The sequence below is a fragment of the Indicator indicator genome, chromosome 26 (genome assembly GCF_027791375.1).
Source record: "Indicator indicator isolate 239-I01 chromosome 26, UM_Iind_1.1, whole genome shotgun sequence".
Classification (NCBI taxonomy): Eukaryota; Metazoa; Chordata; class Aves; order Piciformes; family Indicatoridae; genus Indicator; species Indicator indicator.
The window spans coordinates 3,628,879-3,651,154 of NC_072035.1; the positions used below are offsets into that span (position 1 = coordinate 3,628,879).

At 45.1% G+C, this 22,276-nt stretch overlaps 1 protein-coding gene across 1 annotated transcript in view; it reads right to left on the bottom strand.

Annotated features, from left to right (window-relative positions):
• Positions 1–22,276, bottom strand: part of FBRSL1 (fibrosin like 1) — a 546,528-nt gene that overhangs the window by 21,342 nt on the left and 502,910 nt on the right. Inside the window, exons 8-9 of the mRNA XM_054392510.1 lie at positions 5,232–5,628; positions 3,489–3,742 (exon numbers count right to left, since the gene is read on the bottom strand). Of these exons, the coding sequence (XP_054248485.1) occupies positions 3,489–3,742; positions 5,232–5,628 (651 nt within the window). The remainder of the gene's footprint in view (positions 1–3,488; positions 3,743–5,231; positions 5,629–22,276) is intronic.

Sequence of the window (22,276 nt, forward strand, 5' to 3'; positions counted from 1 at the left end):
GGCCTTGCCTCCAGGCTTTTCTCCTATGAAAAAATAGTAGGAAGAGGAGAAACACTGAACTGGCTAAAGTTCTCATGGAGGTCACAACAACTACAGAAACAAAATGTTCCACTATATGACACGTGGCCTCTTCTCAGCATCTTCCTCTGAAAGAACACTGCACTGAATCTGAATGTGGTTTGGGGGAGTGGAACATACCAGCACTATGGAGATTAGGTGCCCAAAGACAATAAGGGCAAATATCCACTTCCCCAAAATGACTGCTGGTATCAATTAAATCTGTGATGTTGCCTAAGAACTTTGCACAGGAATCAGCACTTAACATGTTATGTATTTTCTAAGCTCTGGATGACAGACACCCAGTCCTGACTGACCTACTTGCTTGTGCATTTATGTGAATCCACTTCTTTCAGTGCAACACTCCTTTTAAAAACTACAGCACTGACTACAAAGGGGCAAAAGAATCCATGCCCTTTAAAGTGTTATTTCATGTTCTGCAGGCACTTCTTTCACTCTGATTTTCTGAAGAAACATTAGAAATGTCCAAATCAATCACTTTCTGAAGCGACACTGTTAAGATCTTTAAAAACAAGCACTCTGATTTGGAACTTCAAGGTCTCCATTACCACTTAGAAGCTTACATCCTATTGAAACTCACTTTTGAAAGCAAAGTTTTGGTGCCTAGGTGGCTTGTTTTTCAGTAATAAATGTACTGCCCAGATCCTGTGTACTGCTACCATCTGTATAATAACACAAAAGCAGAAGCAAGTACACTTGGGATACTGAAGCCTAAGGCACTGGAGCAAAAGAGTCTGTAATGGGTTCTCCTTGGAGCAAGAAAGCACAAAAAAAAAATCAACCTAGACTGCAAGCACTTAGGTCCAAAACCTAACCTTGTTAGAGAACATGAGCATGATTTCGTATGTGTCTGTGTGTGTTTACGCATTTAAATCTGGCATGACTTAAAGAAACCAAATCCTTCTGTTAGCATCAAGATAATCCACTTTTCTGAAGGGAGAGATAAAAGCAAGCTGGCAGTTGTAAGTGCTCTGATATCCAATTTCTTCAAGAGACTTGAAGTCAGACTGATAGATTTGCAGCTGGCTCCAGCCCATAGCCCTGTACCACAACTTTGGCCTTTGTCAGGAAAAGAAAAGGCCCAGAGATGTCTGGACGAACAGTGTGGCACTCAGAGTGCTGCTTCATAGTAAGGATGGGACTGATGAGTAGTAACTCAGGTCCATGAGGTGCTCTGGTGAATGTCAAGATCAGAACGAAGTTCTCGTGCCTGCCAGTGACACCTTGTCCCACAAGCCTGGCCATGTAACACCAGAAGTAGGAACAGAGTAACTGAGCAGCCCTTTGACTGTCCGAACACTACTGCTCTGTGTGCACACATGAAATGGGCATGACAGAAAAGGGTCAATACTGCTGATGTTGCTAGATGCCCTCACGTTCAGAACTGAAGACACAAAGACTGCTGTTTCCTCTGTGTATCCTATACCAGGGCCAGCCTTGTTGCCCAAGTAGAGGGCAGCAGCCCACACAAGGGTTGCTCCTAAGTTACACTGTAAAACCTTTAGGTTTCAAAGAGAAGAAATGCCACCAGAAGTGCATCTTGTTATTCAGAGTCCCGAACTTGCACCATCAGTCCATGCAGGAGCTCTGAGCTCTGTTTCTCTTCTTGGTGACAACAAATGTGGCAAAGTAAACTTAAAAGAAGAGCACATTTTCCTCCAAAAGAGGGGAGAAAAGGATGACAAAATGGAGACTTCAAAGGGCCATACCCTCTCTGATGGCTTTTTTAGGCTGGCATTTCTGCTGGGAACACATACACACTTGACCGGCACAGCAAGAGCTTGCAACTAGCAGGCAGTTGGATCCTGGCTCTCCAGGGTTGCTCTGCGTTATTGTTTGCTTTTAAGAAACTTTTATGCGAATGACAGCAGAAGCTGCTGCTCTGCAGCACTCTGTATTGATTTTATGATGTGCCAGTTTGCAGGCGCTCCATAGAATGCAGACAAGAGGCATTTCACTGTCTGCAGGGTTAGACACCCAGACCTTTCCCTCCACTAACTTAGGCTTCTCCTGCTTAAATTGCAGGAGAAATCCTTTTAGTAGGAGCAAGACTGTTACTGCTTCCTGGCAAGCTGCTGAACGTGAATAGGTCACTTGATCTTGCACCTCCTGAAGTTAATGGTGAAAACATTCTTTCTTTCAGTGACTGCAATATTGTGCTTTTAGCAAGCGCCTGGCTATTTCCTTTTCCAATACTTTCAAAGTCTCCATCACAGTAGTCCTTTGCCTTAAACGGGGGAAGCAATGAATAGGTCTCCCACAGTGCTGCCAACATCTTCCCAGCCATGTGGTTGAAATTCTAGATGGTGCCAGGGCCTGTGAAAGCCGGAAGCTTTGGCCTATGTGGTCTTGCTTCTGGCTACAAACCCACGGCACTTTTGTCTATCAGCGTTCTGAGAGCTCACTTTGGACCAGTTCACATTTTTCTTTCATTAAAAGAAGCAGTTATAAATAGTGGGACATTATTTAGCTCCTGGAAGGAAAAAAAGGGATGCAAGGCCATCAGATTTTTCCACCCCAAATCTGCCCTCTCCTTATTCCTTTAACTGGCTTCATAAGAAACAGAGGGTGTGCTTTTTGCTAAATGCTTGTCCTGTTTAAGGCCTGCTGAGTTAGTTGTGGAGTCAAATGCCAGATCAAAAGGAGGCCCCAGCAAGTGAAAGTTGCAGGGAAGTCTCCAGCTGCCAGGGTCTCTTCCAGGGACAGCTGCAGGCTAATGGATAAGCTATAAACAGGGCATTTAGGGCAGAAGTGACAATAGAATGGGGGCCAGGGTGAACAAAGGGAACTTTTAAAGGGATGCAAAGATAGCGAGAGCTGAACAGCAGAACTTGTCAGCTGAGCTGCCCCTGCCTCAGACAGAAAGGCCAAGGAGCCAGCAGCACACAGAGAGCTTGTGCTGCTGCAGGCAGAGGATCTTGCTCTGCTGGCAGGATGTGCTGCTTGTCTGAAGATGGGAGAGGGGCAGAGGTGGTCAGTTAGAACAATTTTCTGGGATGTTTACAAGCAGTTTTTTCAAGTCAGTTCTAACAGCAACAGCTTTCATTAGAGCAAAGAGAAAGGAAGGGAGAATGGCATTAGGGTACATCTGTGCTTTGTTAATCTGAAAAACGTGTGATGATTGCAAAAGGCCACACTGAACAACTAATGCCCTGAAAAGGAATTGTTTGTTGGAAAAAATTGTTTCAAAAACTTCTTTAGGAAGCTCCAGTGCTGTCTGTACCATATCTCCTCTGGTAAAACACATCCAGGTCTCCTACCTGTTTCATGAGCACACTCGCAGTTCCAGCACACACTGCCCGTGGAGGGGTCTGTATTGCTTTAATTTGCCTGCCCACCAGCCATCCCATCTCTCAATACCCTCCACTGCATGCACAGCAGATCAGCCCTAGAAGAAGAAGGGAACCTACCCGCAGGGTGACCTGGTATCACGAGGCTGTTGGTAGGTAACGCTGGTGGAGGTGGCAGCGTGGGTGGGGTGGCGAACATGGCCGGATGGTGCTGGTGTTGGGTCTGTGATCTGAGAGAGAAGTGCGAGGTAGCAAGATTAGAGATGGAGAGGGGCAGAGCTGGGCCGGAGGAATGGTGTGGAGGAATCTGGGGAGACAGGGGAAGGTGTTTCGGGAGACTGATGCTTGTTGCACTGCTAGCACTGCTGCTCCGGCTGCAGAGAGAAAAAGATGGGGTGGGGGAAGAGAGGGGAGAGACAGAGAAAGAGAGAGAGTGTTACAATACAGGGCTGAAACAGTGCAGGAAATATACTACCAGAAACAACACTACCACGAAACACTGATCTCCCCAAGCTCATCTTTTTGTTTTTCTTAATGGCAGTGGAGAGAGTAATGAATCTTAATGAATTTCTCCAACAGGGCAAGACAGGGCTTGGGCTCCCTGGAATGACAATCCTCAGAGCCACCTATGAGATACTGATGAAGGCCACAGAGGCAGCTGGATTTGCCACCTTTATTTAGCATCTGATGACCCTGCAGTGGCCATGTGTGTCCTTGTGACTGATCATACAACCCACTTACTCTAATCCCCTTTTTCTCTTGCACTAGGTGCACAGAGTTGCAAAGTGTGAGCAACTTTGGGACCAAGTTGTATCTGCTGTGCATGCTGTGAAGTAATATTCACACAAGCATGCAAACGTACATGGTAATAAATTTTCTCATTCTGTATTTTTCATTACTACTCCACTGCAAGTGATCCAAGTTTTGTGGGGGTGAAAGGAACGATCACTGCAGTTCACTGCAGTGTAACTCCCACGATACCAATTATTTGTTGCAATCTAAGCCTTTGAGATATCTCAAATAGTTTGAAATATTATGAATCATGTACACTATGGTGGCATTTACAGGGTAGAACCATGGCAGAGCTTAAATATGCAGGATGCTATGAGATACACCTTAATGGCAGCTTTCTGTATTCGTATTTTGATGCTTGTGCAGCCAAATATTATGTCTTAAATCAGTTTTCTCATCTTATTTAAACTCGCCTGGTGCTGGTTTGAGAGGCAAGGCATGTTTTCTATACCAGCAAAGACTATAAAGGTTCCAGCTGACTGGCTAAACTCTTCTCTAGAAATGTTTTATCCATACCGTTGTCACCCATCCTACTTACTGGATGGAGACAATTTAAAAAGTGAAGCTAAGCCTCCTGATAGATCTGAAGACATGAGACTGAAGATTTCTCAGCCTACATAGCAGCCCTGTTCTAAGGGTCACAGCAGATACAGACAGCCCTCTTTTGATGCTGCTGAAACAAAAAATCTGAGAACAAACCTATTTCAACTGAAGTCTTTCTGAATATTAAACACGAAGTTTACATTAAATTTAGCCCAAAACCCACCTGAAATTTCTACAACAGAACTAGCCAGATCAGACGAGAGTGCAGAACTCCATTAGAAACTGGACCTAAAGGAACTTTATCCTGGGGTGACACAGACTTTTGTCCCAGAATGAAAGCATTCATCACCATGTATCAATTGCAGTTATCCACCACTGCTAGAAAATTTAGTCTGTAGAGTCAGAACAGAAAGTCCAATATCCAAACCATGGAGCACCTTACCCAGTCCTGCCTCCCAGCAATTTCTATCACATTTGAAACAAGCCCAGCAGCAGCACCAAGATGAGACGAGCATCCCTTTCCCCTACCTGATATTATTGAGTCCGTTGTGGGCCACCTGGTGATGCACTTGGTAATTGAGAGGTGGAGGGATGTGGCTCGGAGGCTGGGTCCGAAGCTCAGGTATTAACTGCGGCTGCGACTGCGGCCGAGGCTGAGGTTGCGACTGTGGCCGAGGCTGCGGCTGAGGTGTGAGCCTTGGTGGTGCTGGTGCTGAAATCACTGGCTCCTTCTTCAGCAGGGGGCTTGCTCTGGCGCTCGACGTGGGTGCTGAGGAAGTAGAAGTCACAACGGCAGCTACTGGCTGGGGGCTGGGGATAGGCAGGGCGAAGGGCACGTCGGTGCTCAGTTCCCGGCTCCGCTCTAGCCCAGACACCTTTGGGACATTGGCTGCTTTTGCTTCTGGCTTGTCATTCAAGGTGGGACCTTGTGGAGAAAAAGAACAAAGTGTGTGCTGAAAGGTTTGCATTTGTTTCTCTGCTTGGCAGAACATATGCCTGAGCAAAAACAAGTCATGCTTCAGCTCGTGGGAGCATCGTGGGAGCACTGCTGCTCCAAGATGGATGTGTGTTTGTGTGTCTGTCCTTCTGCTGTCCTTGACTGGCCGCTCTATGGTTCTCGTTAGCATGTGTCCAAGAGACTTAGCTGTCATTAAATGAATGCACACTGCAAAGAAGATAGCTTTGTGACTTCTACAGAGTCCCAAAGTTACCTACAGTAGGAGTGTGAGTGTGTCTCAAGTGACTGCTACAGTATTTCCTGCTCCATGTAGGTTTTAAGCCTCATCATGAACTCATTTAATTTTCTCAGTGCTCTTTCAAGGTAATCTACAAATGTTTAGGCTCAGTTCCAGATGACCCAAGCACTACTCATTGATGATAACCCCACCTGCCTTCTAGGGAGGTGACTACCTGGGATCATCTCCATGTAGCAAAGGATTGGACAGTTCTGCAGTGAAGAGGTGACACTGCCATGCCCTGGTCACACACTTATAAAGAACAGATAGAGAAAGCTGGAAAAATGCAGTCGGAAGTGCAGTGAGCACTCAAGTGTAGTCCTGCTCATCCTAAATATTGCACACCCCTGCGTGCACTGCATGTCAAAACTATCCAGAATACTGTGACCTTGCAAAATGCACCTTATGTGGGAATTCCATATGGAATGACTCCCCTGTGATGCTAAGTATCTCTTTTGTTTTAAATAAATTAAGCTAAACAAAGCAGCCTAAACAGTTAACAGGCTGGAAAGGGCAAAGGGAGGAAAGGAGAGGTATTTCAGATCAAGCAGTATGCAAAAGGTCAAAGACCACTGAAAGGACCAACATGAATGTGATTCACCTCCCACTGTAACTCCCTTTTTGACAGACTGCGTGCCCCGGAGCGCACACAGACCCACAAGCCCAAGAAAAGCTGTTCATGGGGTCCAAGAACCAGTGCTAGCCACATGTTCCACATGCACACACAGCTCTCCTAAGTGACTTTTAGGATACGTGCTTCTATTACCCACCAGAAGGATCTGGGGGCTGTTTTGTGTTTGGCTGGCTTGAAGACATGCAAGAGACATTACCTACACTTGTTAGCATGCTCCCAACACCCTCACAAACAAATTCCACCTTTGAAATTTTCCTGTCTCCTCAAAGCACTGAGCCAGTTCCTGCTGTAGGAGGTGTGGAAATCACACACGACACACCCCACGAGCTAATTCTGGCCATGCAGATGCTCTACCCAGGAGTTTGCAAATGCAAGAGGCCTGAGTCCTCACTGCTGCTGCCTTGACAAGCTAAGCCCACCCATGCCAGCATTAGATGAGAGGGACAGGGATGAATCAGAGCCTGCAGCACACCAGCTCACTTGCTGAACAGAAAATGCCCACATGGTGATGGCATCTCCTTCCTTGAGATAAAAGGCAGTTTCCCACACTACTTCTGGCTCTGCTTGCACTCTCACCATTGCATCATTTCCTTCATCCATCCATCCATCCATCCATCCATCCATCCATCCATCCATCCATCCATCCATCCACCCACCCATACATATATAAGTTCAGAATATGAAAAGAGAAGAAATGGAAACATATGCATTATATTCATCAGCTGAAGATGTCTGAGGACTTGTGGCCTCAAACCCACAAATCACAGGAAGAAGCCTTTCCAAACACCAGTGCTCCAGCTGGCAGCAAGTTCAACCCTGTACTTTCCAGTGCCTTGTGCATCTCTACAGGTTTGACAGACTGTCTGGTGGTCCTAAATTACTCCCTACAACAAATAGAAGGCTAAATCTTGTTTCAGTGAATTTCTTTTTCAGTAATGATTTCATGCATCACAGGTACCCTGGTTTGGAGATGTAACTGGACTTGGTTCCAACATTATTCAGAGTAACAAAGATTTATTTCTAAAACCTAAATTTATTTCTAAATTCTAAATACTCTTTGCTCTTGTGCACCATTATCTTCTAGAATGCCACCTATGTTTGTAAAATTTCCTCAGATTTTATTACTAACAATTGAAAAATTGTCATTGATTAGTCCAGCCACGGGTCCCCCTCACTGTTCATTTTGGAGAAAGTGTATTCACAGCTGTAGATCTCACTGTTTTTTCAGGAGCTACCCATGAAAAGCAATTTGGTTTCATTCCTGACCATAGGTTTCCTGAGAGCCTATTAGCTCTCTCCATCCAACAGGTCTCTTCCTACAGAGTTAAACTTCATATTGTGTAATTATAGGCAATGGAGACTAATGGTGTATATTCAAAACACACTGGCACCACAAAAGTTAGTTGAGTAAAAAGTCAATTAGATCCAAAACAAATCAATAAAGTCCCACATTAAAAGCAGCTGTTTGACCAGTTTTATGTACAACTATTGATTGCCTGTTGTTTCAGCATTAGTTCTCATTTGCAGTTTTCTTAAAGCAAAAACTCATGCTCCTTGCAGGCTGAATTGACCAGCCAGCCTGCTCGTATCAGCCAGTACTAGGCCACTGTGGCTAATTTCTGCTGCCAACATGCATCTCGCAAGTTTCACTGGGCAGTGATTTTGTGGTTCGTTCTCAATAACAACGAAAATACCCAGATGCTTCTTCCCCCCTGCCTCTAGAAAAGCTACAGGCATAAGTGTGAGTATCTTCTCTCCTTTTGTAGTTACATCGAGCTAAAGCAGAAGCACAGAGAAGGGAAAGATACAGCATTCATCCATAGGTGATCATGGAGAAGCACGTGAAAAACAGCAAAATCCCTAACCCTTCTTGGCCACCACATGGGAATGACAGAGGCTGAATCCTGGTGTTTTGGTGACTTTGCTGTTTCCCCTTCTGATGGCTTTTATGCAGTCAAGAGACAGAAACTGCTTTGTATGGCTGAATGCAATGGATGAAAGGAACCAGAGGTGAACAAAGGTGGGACAAACCATGGTGAGAAACAAAAGGAATATGGTGATGATGGGCACTCAGACCTGCCTGGTGCTTGGAAGTCAAACCTTCTGAATAGGAAACTTTTCTTACATTGAGGTGTCTCAGTAAGTTTCTGGTAAAACAGACTTGGACTGAAAGGAAAGTAGAGGCCCAAATGGAAATACATCTCATCCACTCCAGGAAACACAAGAGGCACTTCTGAGCAAAGGCTTAAGATCCTTCATCTCAGCTGACTCGAGTGCCACGCCAAGCCTTACTTGCACTCTGACATTGAAGAACACACACACACATCTCGGCTTCTTTCTTTTCTTTCAACTCTTCTACCAACACTTCCTTCCCCCTGTTCAGTGCCTGTTTCCAATACCTACTCGTTAGCTAACCACACTCCAGAGGTTTCCAAAAACCTGACAATTTGGAGGGCATTTTCTCTGTGTAATCAAAGAAACAATGATTTTTGAAGGCTATAATTACCTGGTTTCTTAGCTATTGAACAAGATCCTCATCATGATAACTATCACAAAAATCTCCAGTTCAAGTTTTTCCCTCTCCATTCACATGAAAGTCTCTGAGCTACCTTCCCTGAAATCCCCCAGAAAGTTAATTTTAATGGTTTTAGTGAGAGGTGTTACCCATTCTGATCTCTGCAGTTTCTCTGGAGGGCGCTCAAATATCCCTCCTAAGGAACTACACTCTTACATACCCAAGTTTCTTCCAACTGACCAGGCTGACTGCTGGTCACACATGGAAATAACCCAAGGAAAGTTGGAATATTCTCTTTTGTGCAAGCTGGATCAGGTTTCACTGAGATCCTTTCGGAAATGTCTGTGCTTTGGTTCTAATCTAACCCTTCTGTATAGACAGACCCACTGAGCTGAACACAAGTGCCTCAGCAAAAGCAGAGACCCACCAGACCACACAACAATGTTCTAGAGGCAAAAATCTGTTTATTTTTACGAAGTCCTAGAGTAATTTTCATGCTTAATGATAACAGGCTGAGCCAATTTGCCTAAGACTTGACAGTCAGCTCCAATAATTCAACCTTAATTAAACCTGAACGCGTGTCAGTTCAGCTCGTCCCTTCACAGGAAATGTGACATTCGCAATGATTCATCTTTCAGCCATGCTAAGGGGAGGCTGGATCACATCTGCCATTCTCCACCATGCAGAGTGCTACCCCTTTTCAGCGTGCCAACTTTGTTTATTTTCTAACCAAACACTCTGGACTTCTACCATTGAGAGGTTTTTCTTAAATGCACAGACAGTGAAACATGTCTTGATCTCACAGGGTGAATGATGACTGAGTGCAAGGGACAGGGAGGAAAGGGCTGAAAATGTTCTAACAAGAAAAATGACAACCTGGGAATAGCGACTCTTGCCTCCTTGATCAACTATTTGTCATCTGGAGGGTGGCAAAATGTTAACCTCCCTATATCTTGGCCTATTTAACCTGGTAAAGAAGAAAACTTTTAACGACCTTTAAAAGCACACAGAGAGCTTTAGCCACTGCTGCTGGAAATCTACAGAAACAAGAGCTGAAGTTTCAGGCAAATCCCAAAGTCAATTACAGCTGAATTTGCTGCAAAAAGTTTCTTTCAGAAGGAGTTACCTAAAGCTGAAAGACTATCACCATGGCTCCAAGAGGAACCTTCAGTGAATTCAAGATCTGTGACTGGAACACACACACACTACCCATGCCCATGGCTGCCAGTGCGTAACTACATGGCATCGGAGGCTAGCTACAATAACGGAGGGTCCCAGACACAACCTAAACCTTTCTGTTACAGGAATTTGCTTTCAAGCTGATTAAGAGTAGCTCAAGTGCAAGGGATTAAACATGTAAAGGCTGCTTTGAGAACTCCAATAAGCAGTTACTGTGTTATACAAACAGTACTTAGGGCAACAGCAGTCCCAGCCCTGCCTCCTGCTCTTTGCAGGCTGCTGGTAGCTGCTGAAAGGGGACTGTCAACACGCGTACAATGTGATTGGAAATAATCTAATCTTGCCTGCATGCCTTTCCTTTGTCTCTTGAAAAAAAAAAAAGAAAAGTGGAGTCATTCAGATGTCTTTCTGCAGTCTCCCTTGTTGTATTGTGACTGTGCTGGTGATGGGGTGATGTGAGAAAGAATTTTCTCTCCTACATCCATCAATGACATCTTCACCGATGGCAATTTCCCAAGAAACACAACCACCACCATCTGCAGCCTATCTTTCCACCCTCTCCACATCCCTGAAAACAGACATAGGCCAAGCTGTCTATGATGAACCCTACTCCGTACTGTAATTCCAGCAAGAAATGTTGCAAAGGCATCACACCACAGGAATGAAAGGGACAGATGTGGCAAGAAGTTGAGCAATTCAGAGGTGGCTGATGAATCCCAGAGACAAGTTTTGAACCATCAGCATGGGGAGTGAGTAGAGAAAAACATTATTTTACAGCAGTAGCTCAAAACAAAGAAATAACAGAAGGAGCATGCTCAATCAACTTCAACAAGCCTTTCTTTTTCTTTTCTTTTTTCTTTTTTTTTAATTGAGTTTTTAGAGTGCTGCATAATGTGTTGTGGATATGCAACACATATAAGCAGAAGAGACAAAAAGCATTTTGCACTGGCAGTGATAACACTGATGCTGGTAGAGTGCTTACAAGTGAAAAATCAATATTTAAGTGCAAATTCTTTATCCCTAGTTGTTTTTTTTGCTTTTATATATATGGCTTTTTCATTGTGTTTCAGGAAGGGAGTGCTATTGAAGACATTAGATGATGAGCTTGGTTTTAAGCTGAGGGAGAGTAGGTTTAGACTGGATCTTAGGAAGAAGTTCTTCAGTATGAGAGGTGGTGGGACTCTGCAATAGGCTGCCCAGGGAGGTTGTGGTTGTGTCCCCCCTGGGGGTGTTCAAGGGCAGGCTGGATCAGGCCTTGAGCAGCCAAGACTAGTTGAGAGGCATCCCAGCCCATGGCAGGGAGGTTGGAGTAGATGATCTCTAAGGTCAATTCCAACTTAGGCCATTCTGAGTTCCATCATGACAGCAGCATATTGCACATGAGGTTGTGTCAATAAAATACCTTCCTGTGACATGAGCTAGCTCCTCAGAGCATCACAGGCCTCTGGTGAAGTTTCCACGTCTTACTGAGGGAAGTAAGCCAAGTGCAAGCCCAAACCCTCCTGCCTGGCCCCGACCTCACGCTGCTGAGCTCAGTCGTCGGCAGGCAGGGAGAAGGTTCTTTGTTCACAGGGAGGATCCCCAGCCTGTTCCCGTGACCGAGTGCCACCACAGCTTTCAGCACGAGGCTTCTGCCAGCCGGTGGGGATTCAGCCCCTATCACTCAGTTCATTTGTGCAGAGCTGTCTGTCAAGTGAAATCGTCGTGCTGCAATCTGAAACACCCTCCCAACAGCTGCCACTATCAATTACTCTCCCAGACAGCCTTGACTATCAGGAAGAGAACTGGAGCGAGCGCTTGCCAGTTTTAATAAACTGTGTTGCCCAAGTCATTTAACCTGCTAGATTGATGTATGCTGGGGCTGTAACAAGCCTTCAGCTTTTCAACCTAGAAGAAAGCAACAGTGGCAAAAAGCTGTCACTTTGGCCCTCAGAATTAACTTCCAAGGGTGTCTTTTCCCTTCCTCTCCTTTCTGAAACACCCAAGTTTGAAAGTAAAACATCTTCAAGTCATTTTCATAATGTCAGGACCAGGAAAACATCTCACATTTTTAACACAAAGCCAGCAACTCCTGAGAGTGAAGGTTGACATGCTCCACGATTTTCATGTGAAGAGCACACCTGAGCAGAGAGAGCTCCAATCTCCTCTTACACCCACACGGATACATCCTGTGTGCACTCCCCAGTGCCAGCTCTGTCCATGTGTTGATCACCACCACTGCAGCAATGCTGATGCAGCCAAGGGCTTCAGGATGCCCTGACCAGCTCCAACCAGGGACCAACCATTCCAGCCCAGTTGTTTATACTCTCAGCATGGTTTCAGTTTCTCACCCAAGTGAAAACTCAAGCGTGGCAAATGTACATTTACTCCGGCACTTTTGGGACCGGTAGGAGAGATTTCCTAAAGAAACATTTATTTAAAATTAAAACACTTGGACTCTGCAAATCCAAAAGATGATTTTTAAACCACTATGCTAAACATTTTCCTTAGCCAGCTATGTAGATAAGAGTCTTTGTTGTGAAAGCTTGCAGCACAGAAAGATTTCACCCCCTCCCCTAGAAACCAAGAGCAACAGCATTAAGACCTCTGGACTTGTCTCTGATTTGCTGCTTTATGGCTCTTTAATGGGATGTTTTATTCTTGGAGATTTGGGAGCTTTCCATGCTCTATCCAGGCATGTTAGCTGTAAGCATGCATGATGACACTCCAAAGCTGCAGGAGCTGAATGAAAATGGCTGCCAAACACAAGGATTGGGGCCAGAGCATAAAGAAGGAGGATCACCATTCAAATCCCCCCAAAGTAAGTCACACTGCATTTTCCTAGCAATGCTGCTTCTGGCAACATTTCAATGCAAAGCTGAAACTGGATTTGCAGCTAAAGCACCTACTGTGGATGCTGGTGTTGTAATGAGATTGAAAGTTTCATACAGGCTTTTAATCTGGGGCTATAATGGTGGATCAAATGCTGCAGGGTTCAATCTCTTCAGCACTGCTCCTAAGCAGATGTCAGATGCCTCAAAACAAGTGATGCAGGAGCCACTCCATCACCCTGGCCACAGAATGTTATTAAAGCTTCTTGTAGTTACTTACTAAAGGTGTGCTTGCCTTGTTCTGTTCTGTGTTTGGTTTGGGGTTTTTTTTGTGCAATGGCATACTGTACACCTAATCTGAGTGACAGACAGAGACAAGGTAAATAAGCTGTTAGAAAAACACTCCCAAGGGGAAAGCAAAAAAGCACAAATAGCTCCAGCTGTAAGGTTTTTAACAGACAGAACTACTCTAAACCAAGGAGTCTTATGATTTTAACTAGTCAAACAACAGCCAGTAATAAACCATCAACTACTACATTACAGGAGAAAAGGTACTACTTGTGCTGTTTGAAATCCCTATCGATTCCCATCTAGCCTGTGAGTGAGTTATTAATCACTCCAATTAAATCATGAACACAGGTCTTTACGCTGAAATTGAACCCCCACCAATAGATCAATAACTCCAACCTCCAAGAGCAATTACTGCTCAGCATAATAGAGCAGCTTGTTACAGAGAGCTCCAAGCAGACCACAATTCTCTCTGCCCTGTCTTTCACAGGCAGTGCACACAAACCGGGGGGGAAAAAAAGAAAAAAAAGAAAAAAAGAAGAGATTTTATAACTATTATTTTCAAAATAAACAGACATCTGCTTAGAGTTACCTAATCTCTCTCACATCACAGAGGCAGATCTGCCAAGGTCACATTGGAGACATGATTACATTTTTTCACAATTTGTTATTCTAGCAAAGCCCTGATAAGATTGAACTATTGAAGTTCACACTCTGGTTTAATTTCAAGAGGTTAAATGCCAAATCCTTTTCTTATTGCTACAAGGAAGGGATCTGCCAGGCTGCATAATACCTTGTGTGGGCTAAGACAACAATTTTGTTTCATCTGCACAGCCTTATGAAGGTTTTGAATTTTTTTTTTTTAATGACATCAGAGAACTCCAAACTCCCAAAGAATCATTCAAAGCAAAATCAGAAAGTGAGACTGTTCTGGAGGAGTGCAAATGACCTTTCAGACCTTCCAGCCTGGAGAAGTTAAGTGAATGGCTGGGCTGAGAACGCACACTTGCTAACCAAAACCAGAAAAAGGCAAGGGAGAACATTCTTGAACACCAGATCATCTCTGCTGGGAATAGAAGATGATTATCCTAACCAGCCAAGTGTGTGCAGGGTCACAGAAATTCCCATCTCTGCTTTGGAAGACAACTGATGTTTGTCCTGATGCAAGGCAAAGAGGACTCTCCCACACTCAGGCAGCTCCACTTAGCTCCCACATCCTTTCCAGGTGAGAGCCACATTTCTGCAGGCATCCTTGCTCCTGATGGGCTGGCCCCTTCAAGCAGGCCCCTGAGTACCATCCATCATCCTTCATTAGGGAGGCTATTGGCAGCCAATTAAGTGGTGATGGACCCACACCACGAAGCTAATCAAGACGAGTTCATACCCTACCCTTCAGCCTGCAGGCACTGGCTCCTGTCTGGGATGAGTGTCACGTTACTGCTCCTTCCCCCTGCCAGATCATGTGTTGAAACAGCCTTGGCCGTGGCTCAGCACACACAAAAAACGACACCGATTCAGGCAACACAAGAAAACAAGCAGGCAGAGGCGCTGGGATCTCACCAGGCTCTCCACCAGCACACACACAAGTAGCTTTTGCAAAACGGAGGCGGGGAGAGAGATTATCTATTCCTGACTGAAGCAGAAAGAGCCCAGACAACAGCCTTCTTCCTCCCTGAAGATCAGAGATTATAACTGGAGTTAGAAAGATCAAATTGTGTAGGGATCTCCTGTCTGGAATGTGGCACATGCTACTCATGTGAACTACATCAGTTCAAAATCCACCACCTTACACACATGTCCAGAAAAAGAGCTCATCTCTGATGTCTAGATGACCACATGCATCAAATCATGTGCTCCTGGTTCGCTCTCCAAACATTTTTACTGGAAGCATATATCAGACCCTTTAAGATGCTATGGAAGGAGACCCACCTGGTAGAGCTGTGTTACAGCTAAGGAGCCACAAAACCTTCCCATTTCCCTCATACTTAGTGCATGCTAGACCCACGGTTTCAGCAAGTACTTTGGTTAGGAGGCTCCAAGTTAAGGTCTGTTTAAACTTTCAGGGATAACAAAGACAGAAGGAGTAATTTCTGATGGATATAAGTCTGCAGTGCTCTCTACTAAATGTCAAGAGACTGCAGAAAAACACCTATTGTGCCTGTGTGCAATCAGCACTTGAAGGGCCAAAGCTGCTTTTCTGGCCCAAGAAAGTCAGAACTGAAAGACTGTAAGTGGTGGCAAACAGACCTGTTTAGAAACTGTCTCAGTAACTTGACTCGCTTCCATACCTGATGTTATGGCTGGAGTTGTGAGAATGGAAAGTTCTGCTGCCAGGTGCCTTAGTCTCTGCTAAACAGGATCTGAAAGGAGTGATTACTGACCATGCACAAATTAGCAAGATCCTGTATTATTTATTTGTTAAGTCCAGCACTCACAGTTCAGTAACTGCTGTCACTTGTGCTAATATGCTTATAATTTAGGAACACAACACTTGAGATGGAGTGCTTGTCAGATGGGGCTTTCCAGCCAGCAGCTCCCCATACCCTGCAGCCTCCCACTGCTCTCCTGTGCGTTCCCAGGCACAGAGGCACCTTCCAGGCAGACACTTTCTTATTACTCTGAAATAACACATCTAGCTGTTACCACATTGCCTCCATTTTGCTTGTAGTTATGCAGTAGAATCTCTTTCCATTAACTGTGTTGAGCATTTAGGGTCAATACCCAAAACCTGGAAGAATTTTCCTGCAGGCTCAGGAGCAGGAGGGTTTCCAACCTCACTCCCTTATGCATGGCCAAAATCCAGCTCTAGAGTGGCTAGAATGGCATCTTAAGAAGAATGGAGATATTGAACTTAACAGACTGAATACATTCCACAACATTTCAAGTTGCATCATGGATAATTAAAATATTTAAGGGACAAGCTGGAAGTTGTTAATCAGGGAACATTTAGTTGAAGGGTGTGTGCCCTTTGGATTTGGTCCCTATGGCAACCCAACCCTCACTCCAAAAGGATGCGCTGGAAGGAGCATGCCAGGAGCTGCCTCAACGTTTTAATTCACAGAGTGAGCAATGAATAAATACAGCTACTGACAAGCACAGCATGAGCAAAAAGGGTTTGTAAACAGCATTAAGAAGCCACAGATGGCCTTTTGCTTTTTAAGATTGAGACGGTCCACTCTGCCTTGAAACACACTCTCTATAACGATCAGCTGTGCATGGGGTGGTGAATCACCAACAGCTACCAAAGTTTTGTAGTTGAGAAACCTTCCTTCACTTTCTAACTTCACAATTATGAGTAAGCAGTGTGCCGAGGTGGCCAAGAAAGCCAATGGCTTGTATAAGAAATGCTGTGTCCAGCAGGAGTAGGGAAGTGATTGTCCCCTTGTACTCAGCTCTGGTGAGGCCACACCTCAAGTGTTGTGTCCAGTTTTGGGCATCTCAACACAAGAGAGATGTGGAGGTGCTGGAGCCAGTGCAGAGGAGGGCAACAGAGCTGGGGAAGGGCCTGGAGAATAAATCTTATGAAGAGTGACTGAAGGAGCTGGGGCTGTTTAGTTTGGAAAAGAGGCTGAGGGGAGACCTCATTGCTGTCTACAACTACCTGAAAGGAGGTTGTAGAGAGGCTGGTGCTGGTGTCTTCTCACAGGTAATTAGTAATAGAACAAGAGGGAATGACCTCAAGCTAAGACTGGTTAGGTTTAGCCTGGACATTAGGAAAAAAATTTTACCAGCAAGAGTGGTCAGGCATTGGAATGTGCTGCCCAGGGAGGTGGTTGAGTCACCAACCCTGGATGTGTTTTAAAGGTGTTTTGGATGTGGTTCTTGGGGCTATGGTTTAGGGGTGAGCCTTGTAGAGTAGGGTTCTGGGTTGGACTTGGTGATCCTCAAGGTCTTTTCCAACCTGAATGTTTCTGTGATTCTGTGAATTCCTGAGAAATTGTGATTGCTTTTCCACTCCTCATATTGGAAGTTGTTGCATCAAGATCTTGAGAAAAAATAATAAATTCTGGCTTCACAGAAGACAAACTTTGAGAACATGACAGCATGTCAAGGACAGCGTTGCAGCATGCTCAAGAAGGAAAATGTGTGAGATGATTGATTGCTTCCTTCAAAACAGGAAGAGTGGCTTGGTATGCAATAAGGAGAAGAAAAGGGTACTTCACTGCACAGCAGAAGGCAAACTCTTTCAGCATGATCTCAGAGTGTGTGAAATGGAGCTGCAAAGTTCCTTCCAGCTTTCTCCTTTGATGAAGTGTGAATTCTTCAATGGGCAGTAGAAATTTGGGAAATATTTTGGCGCCGGAAATACTTGAGGATAATGTAAGATCTGGCATCTACTAAGATTTAACAGAGGAACACTGTGTTGTGCACTGCAATGGAATCACACCCCATTAATGAAAAGGTACTCCTGAATCTCTTCTTGCATGAAGGTTTATGGCTGTGGAAAGAAATCTCATAAGGCTGGAGGGTGCTGGATGGTGCTAGGCTGCCTGGGCTGCTGTGATGTGCAGAAAGCCCATAACAGTAACTGAAGACTTGTGAACCCAAATGCTTTCCTTTCACTGCTCTTCCTGCTGATTCCTTGGAGTCTCTTTACATCCACTGTAGCGGCCCTGCTGTGACTGTGAGATATAAGCACAACTTCTACAAGGCTGCTGGGACCAAGGGGTGCTTTCAGCTGCAGGTTGTGAAAGCCATGGAAGACACCTATGATTCGGACAGGCATGAGGAGTGTTCACTCTAGTGAGGGAGATTCACCCAGTAGAGCATTCTCTGCTCTACTAACTGAGGTCTCTTGCTGATAGGATTTGCTGGGAGCCCCAGCAGCACACAGCTCTTCCCAGGCACAGCCTCTATGCTCACAATCCCCACGTTACCCTCTGAGCTGGAACTGGACAGGCACTGCCACAGAACTAACCTCTGTTTTAGGCACCAAACAAGTAGAGACTCAGACATCTGTAAGCATAATCACAGGAATTACTTCATGTGAAACTGCCGCACATTTTTATTCAGTATTGGGTGAAAGAAAGAGACAAGTATCTGGGCTTAGCCTGCAGATACTTTTCCAAGACAGTAATTGCTGCATAATTCATAGTCTTGTTTTCACATGTTTGCCATGTGTACCAACAATCCTATTGAATTCACTGTAAGCTTTTCCTTCAAGTCCTCTCATGTCACAGTTCTTCCAAACAGCAGAAACATAAACAAGCAGAAGCCCAGCACCAAGCAGCAACTTGGATTTGGCAAACTCCTGTAATCCCAGATTCTTGCATATTAGGAGGGGAAAGAGGAGTCCAAACTAATTCTTGAGAGTTTCCACTCCACACCAGCACAGCAGACAACATCTTTCACTCATTATAACCGCATTTCCCTGCAAGCAGTTCCCTGTGAAGTCAGAACTGAGCTTTCATATCTCTACCCAAAGCCACCTGCTCCCCATCAACACCAGATCACACAGGCTGGAGGAGTACTGCCCTCTACATGAGGTAAGGCTCATAAATAGTAAGCATTTGCAACTGATAGGAAATCTCAGCACAGTTAGAAGCAATTTATAGCTTCCGCACCAAAGAGGCTCACAAAGAACTGGTAGTGATGATGTGGGTCCTCACTCAGCCTTTCAGCAGTGTTTGAAACCCCTTTGCTCACAGCAAACCAACTGGAGATTATATAGGAGATCCGTGTAGGAGGAGAGTCCTTCTTTTAAGAAGTGCATTTGTTCTAACGGTTCCCAAATGGTTAATCAATCCAGTGATCATAAATGAAATGCCTCAGTGGGCAGAACCCAAGCTGTGGTGCCACTGGTTTCGGTTTTTGAGGCCACAATATGGGTTTGTTTTTTGAGGCCAACACTCCGAACTGGCAGTGGTTGGTTTCAGGGAGCCACCTCCTCCCACATTAACATGTTCATTTGCAAAATCTATCACATATGTTGCGTGCAAACTTGCTGAGAGTGTGATTCAGCTCTGACAGCACGACAGCCTCTGGCCCAAATATTTGAAAGTAATAAAATCCACACCATCCTCCTGATCCCTCACACTGACTGTATTCACTTTGCACTAACAGCAGTGGGGAACCTGCACAGATACCTAACCACGCTTACAGACAAAACAGAAAGGGTATCAGTTTCTAATATGTCTCCATTTTACCTTCCTCTTCCCCTAGCTTCAAGACACTACTCCCAAATCTTTACACTAATTTTCTGCTGTAAATAAGGGAAATGGTAAGCCCTGTTCATCTCTCAGGTGCAACTGTAATAACAACCACCACAGAAGAAGCTGAAGGACCAAGGGCACTTATGCCAGACCAGTGCAGGACTACAACACTGCATTGCAGAAGAAAACAAATCTGTCCAGCTGGGCTGCAGTGCATGTAACACCCCACAGCATCCTCATCCCTCCTGCCGTGCTACATCCACTTTGGTTTTCTTGGCTGTCTAACCAAACTGCAACACCATCTCTTCATCTTACACAGAGCCACGTGCTTGTTCCTAGAAGATGGGAAACATTACAACTGGTTCATGTTGGCATGGGGTAACTGTTCCAAAAGTGACAAGCAATAGTGCTTCTGCTACAGGCTGTGCTCATGGAAATAACTGCATGATCAAACCCTACCTTATGATCACTCCACCAACAGAAGTCAGGCCAGGAGGGACAGAGCACCCACTATTTCATATATAGACAAGGAAAATTACAGAAAATTATGGAATAGCACCTTGCAGACAGTAGGTGTTCCTGTACTTAAAGCTTCTCCCCAGCCCTTTGTTCCACAGGCAGGCTCAGGGCTGTGCCGCTCCCATAGGTTCTGCACTCCCCAGAGCTGTCAGGCTGCTGGAGGCTCGGAGTAGCTGCTCTGAATGAGTAGGGCTCTTCCCATTAATTCATTAAAAGCAAAGCCAGATTTCCCTTACACTAGATGCTGCATGTTTCTGAGAAATCCTGGCCTCTTCTAAGACCAAAACAACCAAGAGCGGCAGGAAGGATGCAAGGATATCCCCCATCAAAGGCACTGTGGGAGCCATAGGCCTCTCCACATCACATCTCCAGGGACTAAAGCTCTGCTGCATTCAGAAGATAAATCCACCTTCTCCCCCTTTTCTCACAGCAGCACAGAACAACTCCCCCATTACCAGAGTTGGATGCCAGTAAAGGCCTCCCTTTGCTTCCTTGTGTAAGACATTTCCCACCCCTTCATTTTACAAATTACCAGAACAGACATTTAAATGTTGAGAGTCATCTGAACAGAGTATTCATGCCTTGGGCATTTTAATGCTCTACAAGGAGAGAAACAAAAGGGCCTCATTTAATACCTCCCTACAGCATACCCTGTTCTCACTCTTCCCTTGTGAATCTCTGAAGGCAAACTCTCAGCAGTTCAAGGCTCCTGCAGTACCTCAGCCCTCTCCTTTTTTAAGGGCAAGACAGGGTTTTAAGCAAACCTTGCTGGCTGACTGGAACCGGTGGTGGGAATCCTTTAAAGCAGAGAAAAATCACTTGTAACTAATAAAAAGAGAAGAAAACTCATATTCCTGTGGTTTTATTAAGCACCCATGGGAGTCTTAACGGAGGGCAGGCACATCTGCTGCTTCTGTGTGCTTCAGTGGCTCCCTTGGTGCCCCAGCACTGGAGCTCTGGGAGGGAGAGAAGGAACAGCCTCCATGCACCTGCACCCTCTGCCTCCTGGGATGCCAAGGAGTGGGGTGGCTCTGTCTGATTTGTGTTCCTTTTCACAAACACTGCATCAGTCCCACAGAGCCTGTCCTCTGCCCTGGATTTGGAGATCTAGCTTTACAAAACCATTGGAAGCCTCCATCTTCTCTGACATACAGAAACCATCCAATGTTTGATCAAAGTTTTGTGCTAGATCAAAAAGCCTGACCTGCAAAACTGTCCTTGGGGCTTTGCTTTTATTCTTTAACAAAACCCTCACCTACAATAACTTTCTGGTCCTCAGCATCAGAGAGAAACATCACAATATACTGAGGCTAACAATGTAACTTAATCTCTTGCCTTATAATTGACATGTGAAGAAGTCTGACTAGGAAAGCACCCCCAGGGCATGGCTGGCAAGAGCTGGATTTGCTGTGTGGCACTTGGAGACAGCAGCTCTGCTAGAAGGTAAGGAAAGAATTGCAGCCCTGGAGAGCAGCTCACTCCCCACCTCCCCTCCCCAGTTGTGCCATCTACCTTTCTTCTTCCCTTATTGTCAGACTCGAAGAAGGGAGAGGTGACAAGCTGGAAAGGCATGGCCAAGGCTCCAGAGGGAGAACTCAAAGCACCTCTGCTGTGCTCTGAAGTGCTGCTAATGCTGCTCCCTGTGTGCAAGGCATTAGGATATGGTCCTCAATCCAGCTACAAGCAAAGGAAGAAGAGGAATAGATGTGCTTCCTGCAGAGACTTCAGGCACTGCTCCTTTTCTGTCTAGGCTGGCAAGCACGAGGTACAGAAACATCCATGGCTAAGAGCAAATGCTGGAATTCAGGCTTATCTGGATGTGATCTGAGGGACACTTCACTATGATGTGGCCAGTGCAGTTGTTTGTTTAAGAGTTAAAAGGAAGGGATATTTCTTCCTATGGAGGAGGACCAGGAAATTAAACCTGGACTTGAGTCAGATCTCCCTCCTTTCTCATATGGGTTTCCTTCTACAAAGAGGGGGTCCTGGTTGGAGTGCATATTCTCCAAATGTGACTTCCCTTTCCTCCAGAAATAATTTATAGAGAAAAAGGTCTGAAATCCCTGCATTCTTCTACAGATATACCACATTTTGGAACTCAGGGCTTCTTCCTGTTTCTTTGCTCCTCCATACCAGTTTCACCAGTTCACACTAGCAATGGCATCACAACCAAGGCCATTTCAAGATGCACATTCCCACTTCTCCCCATGCACACAAGCTGGTGATGTCTGCATGGATGTT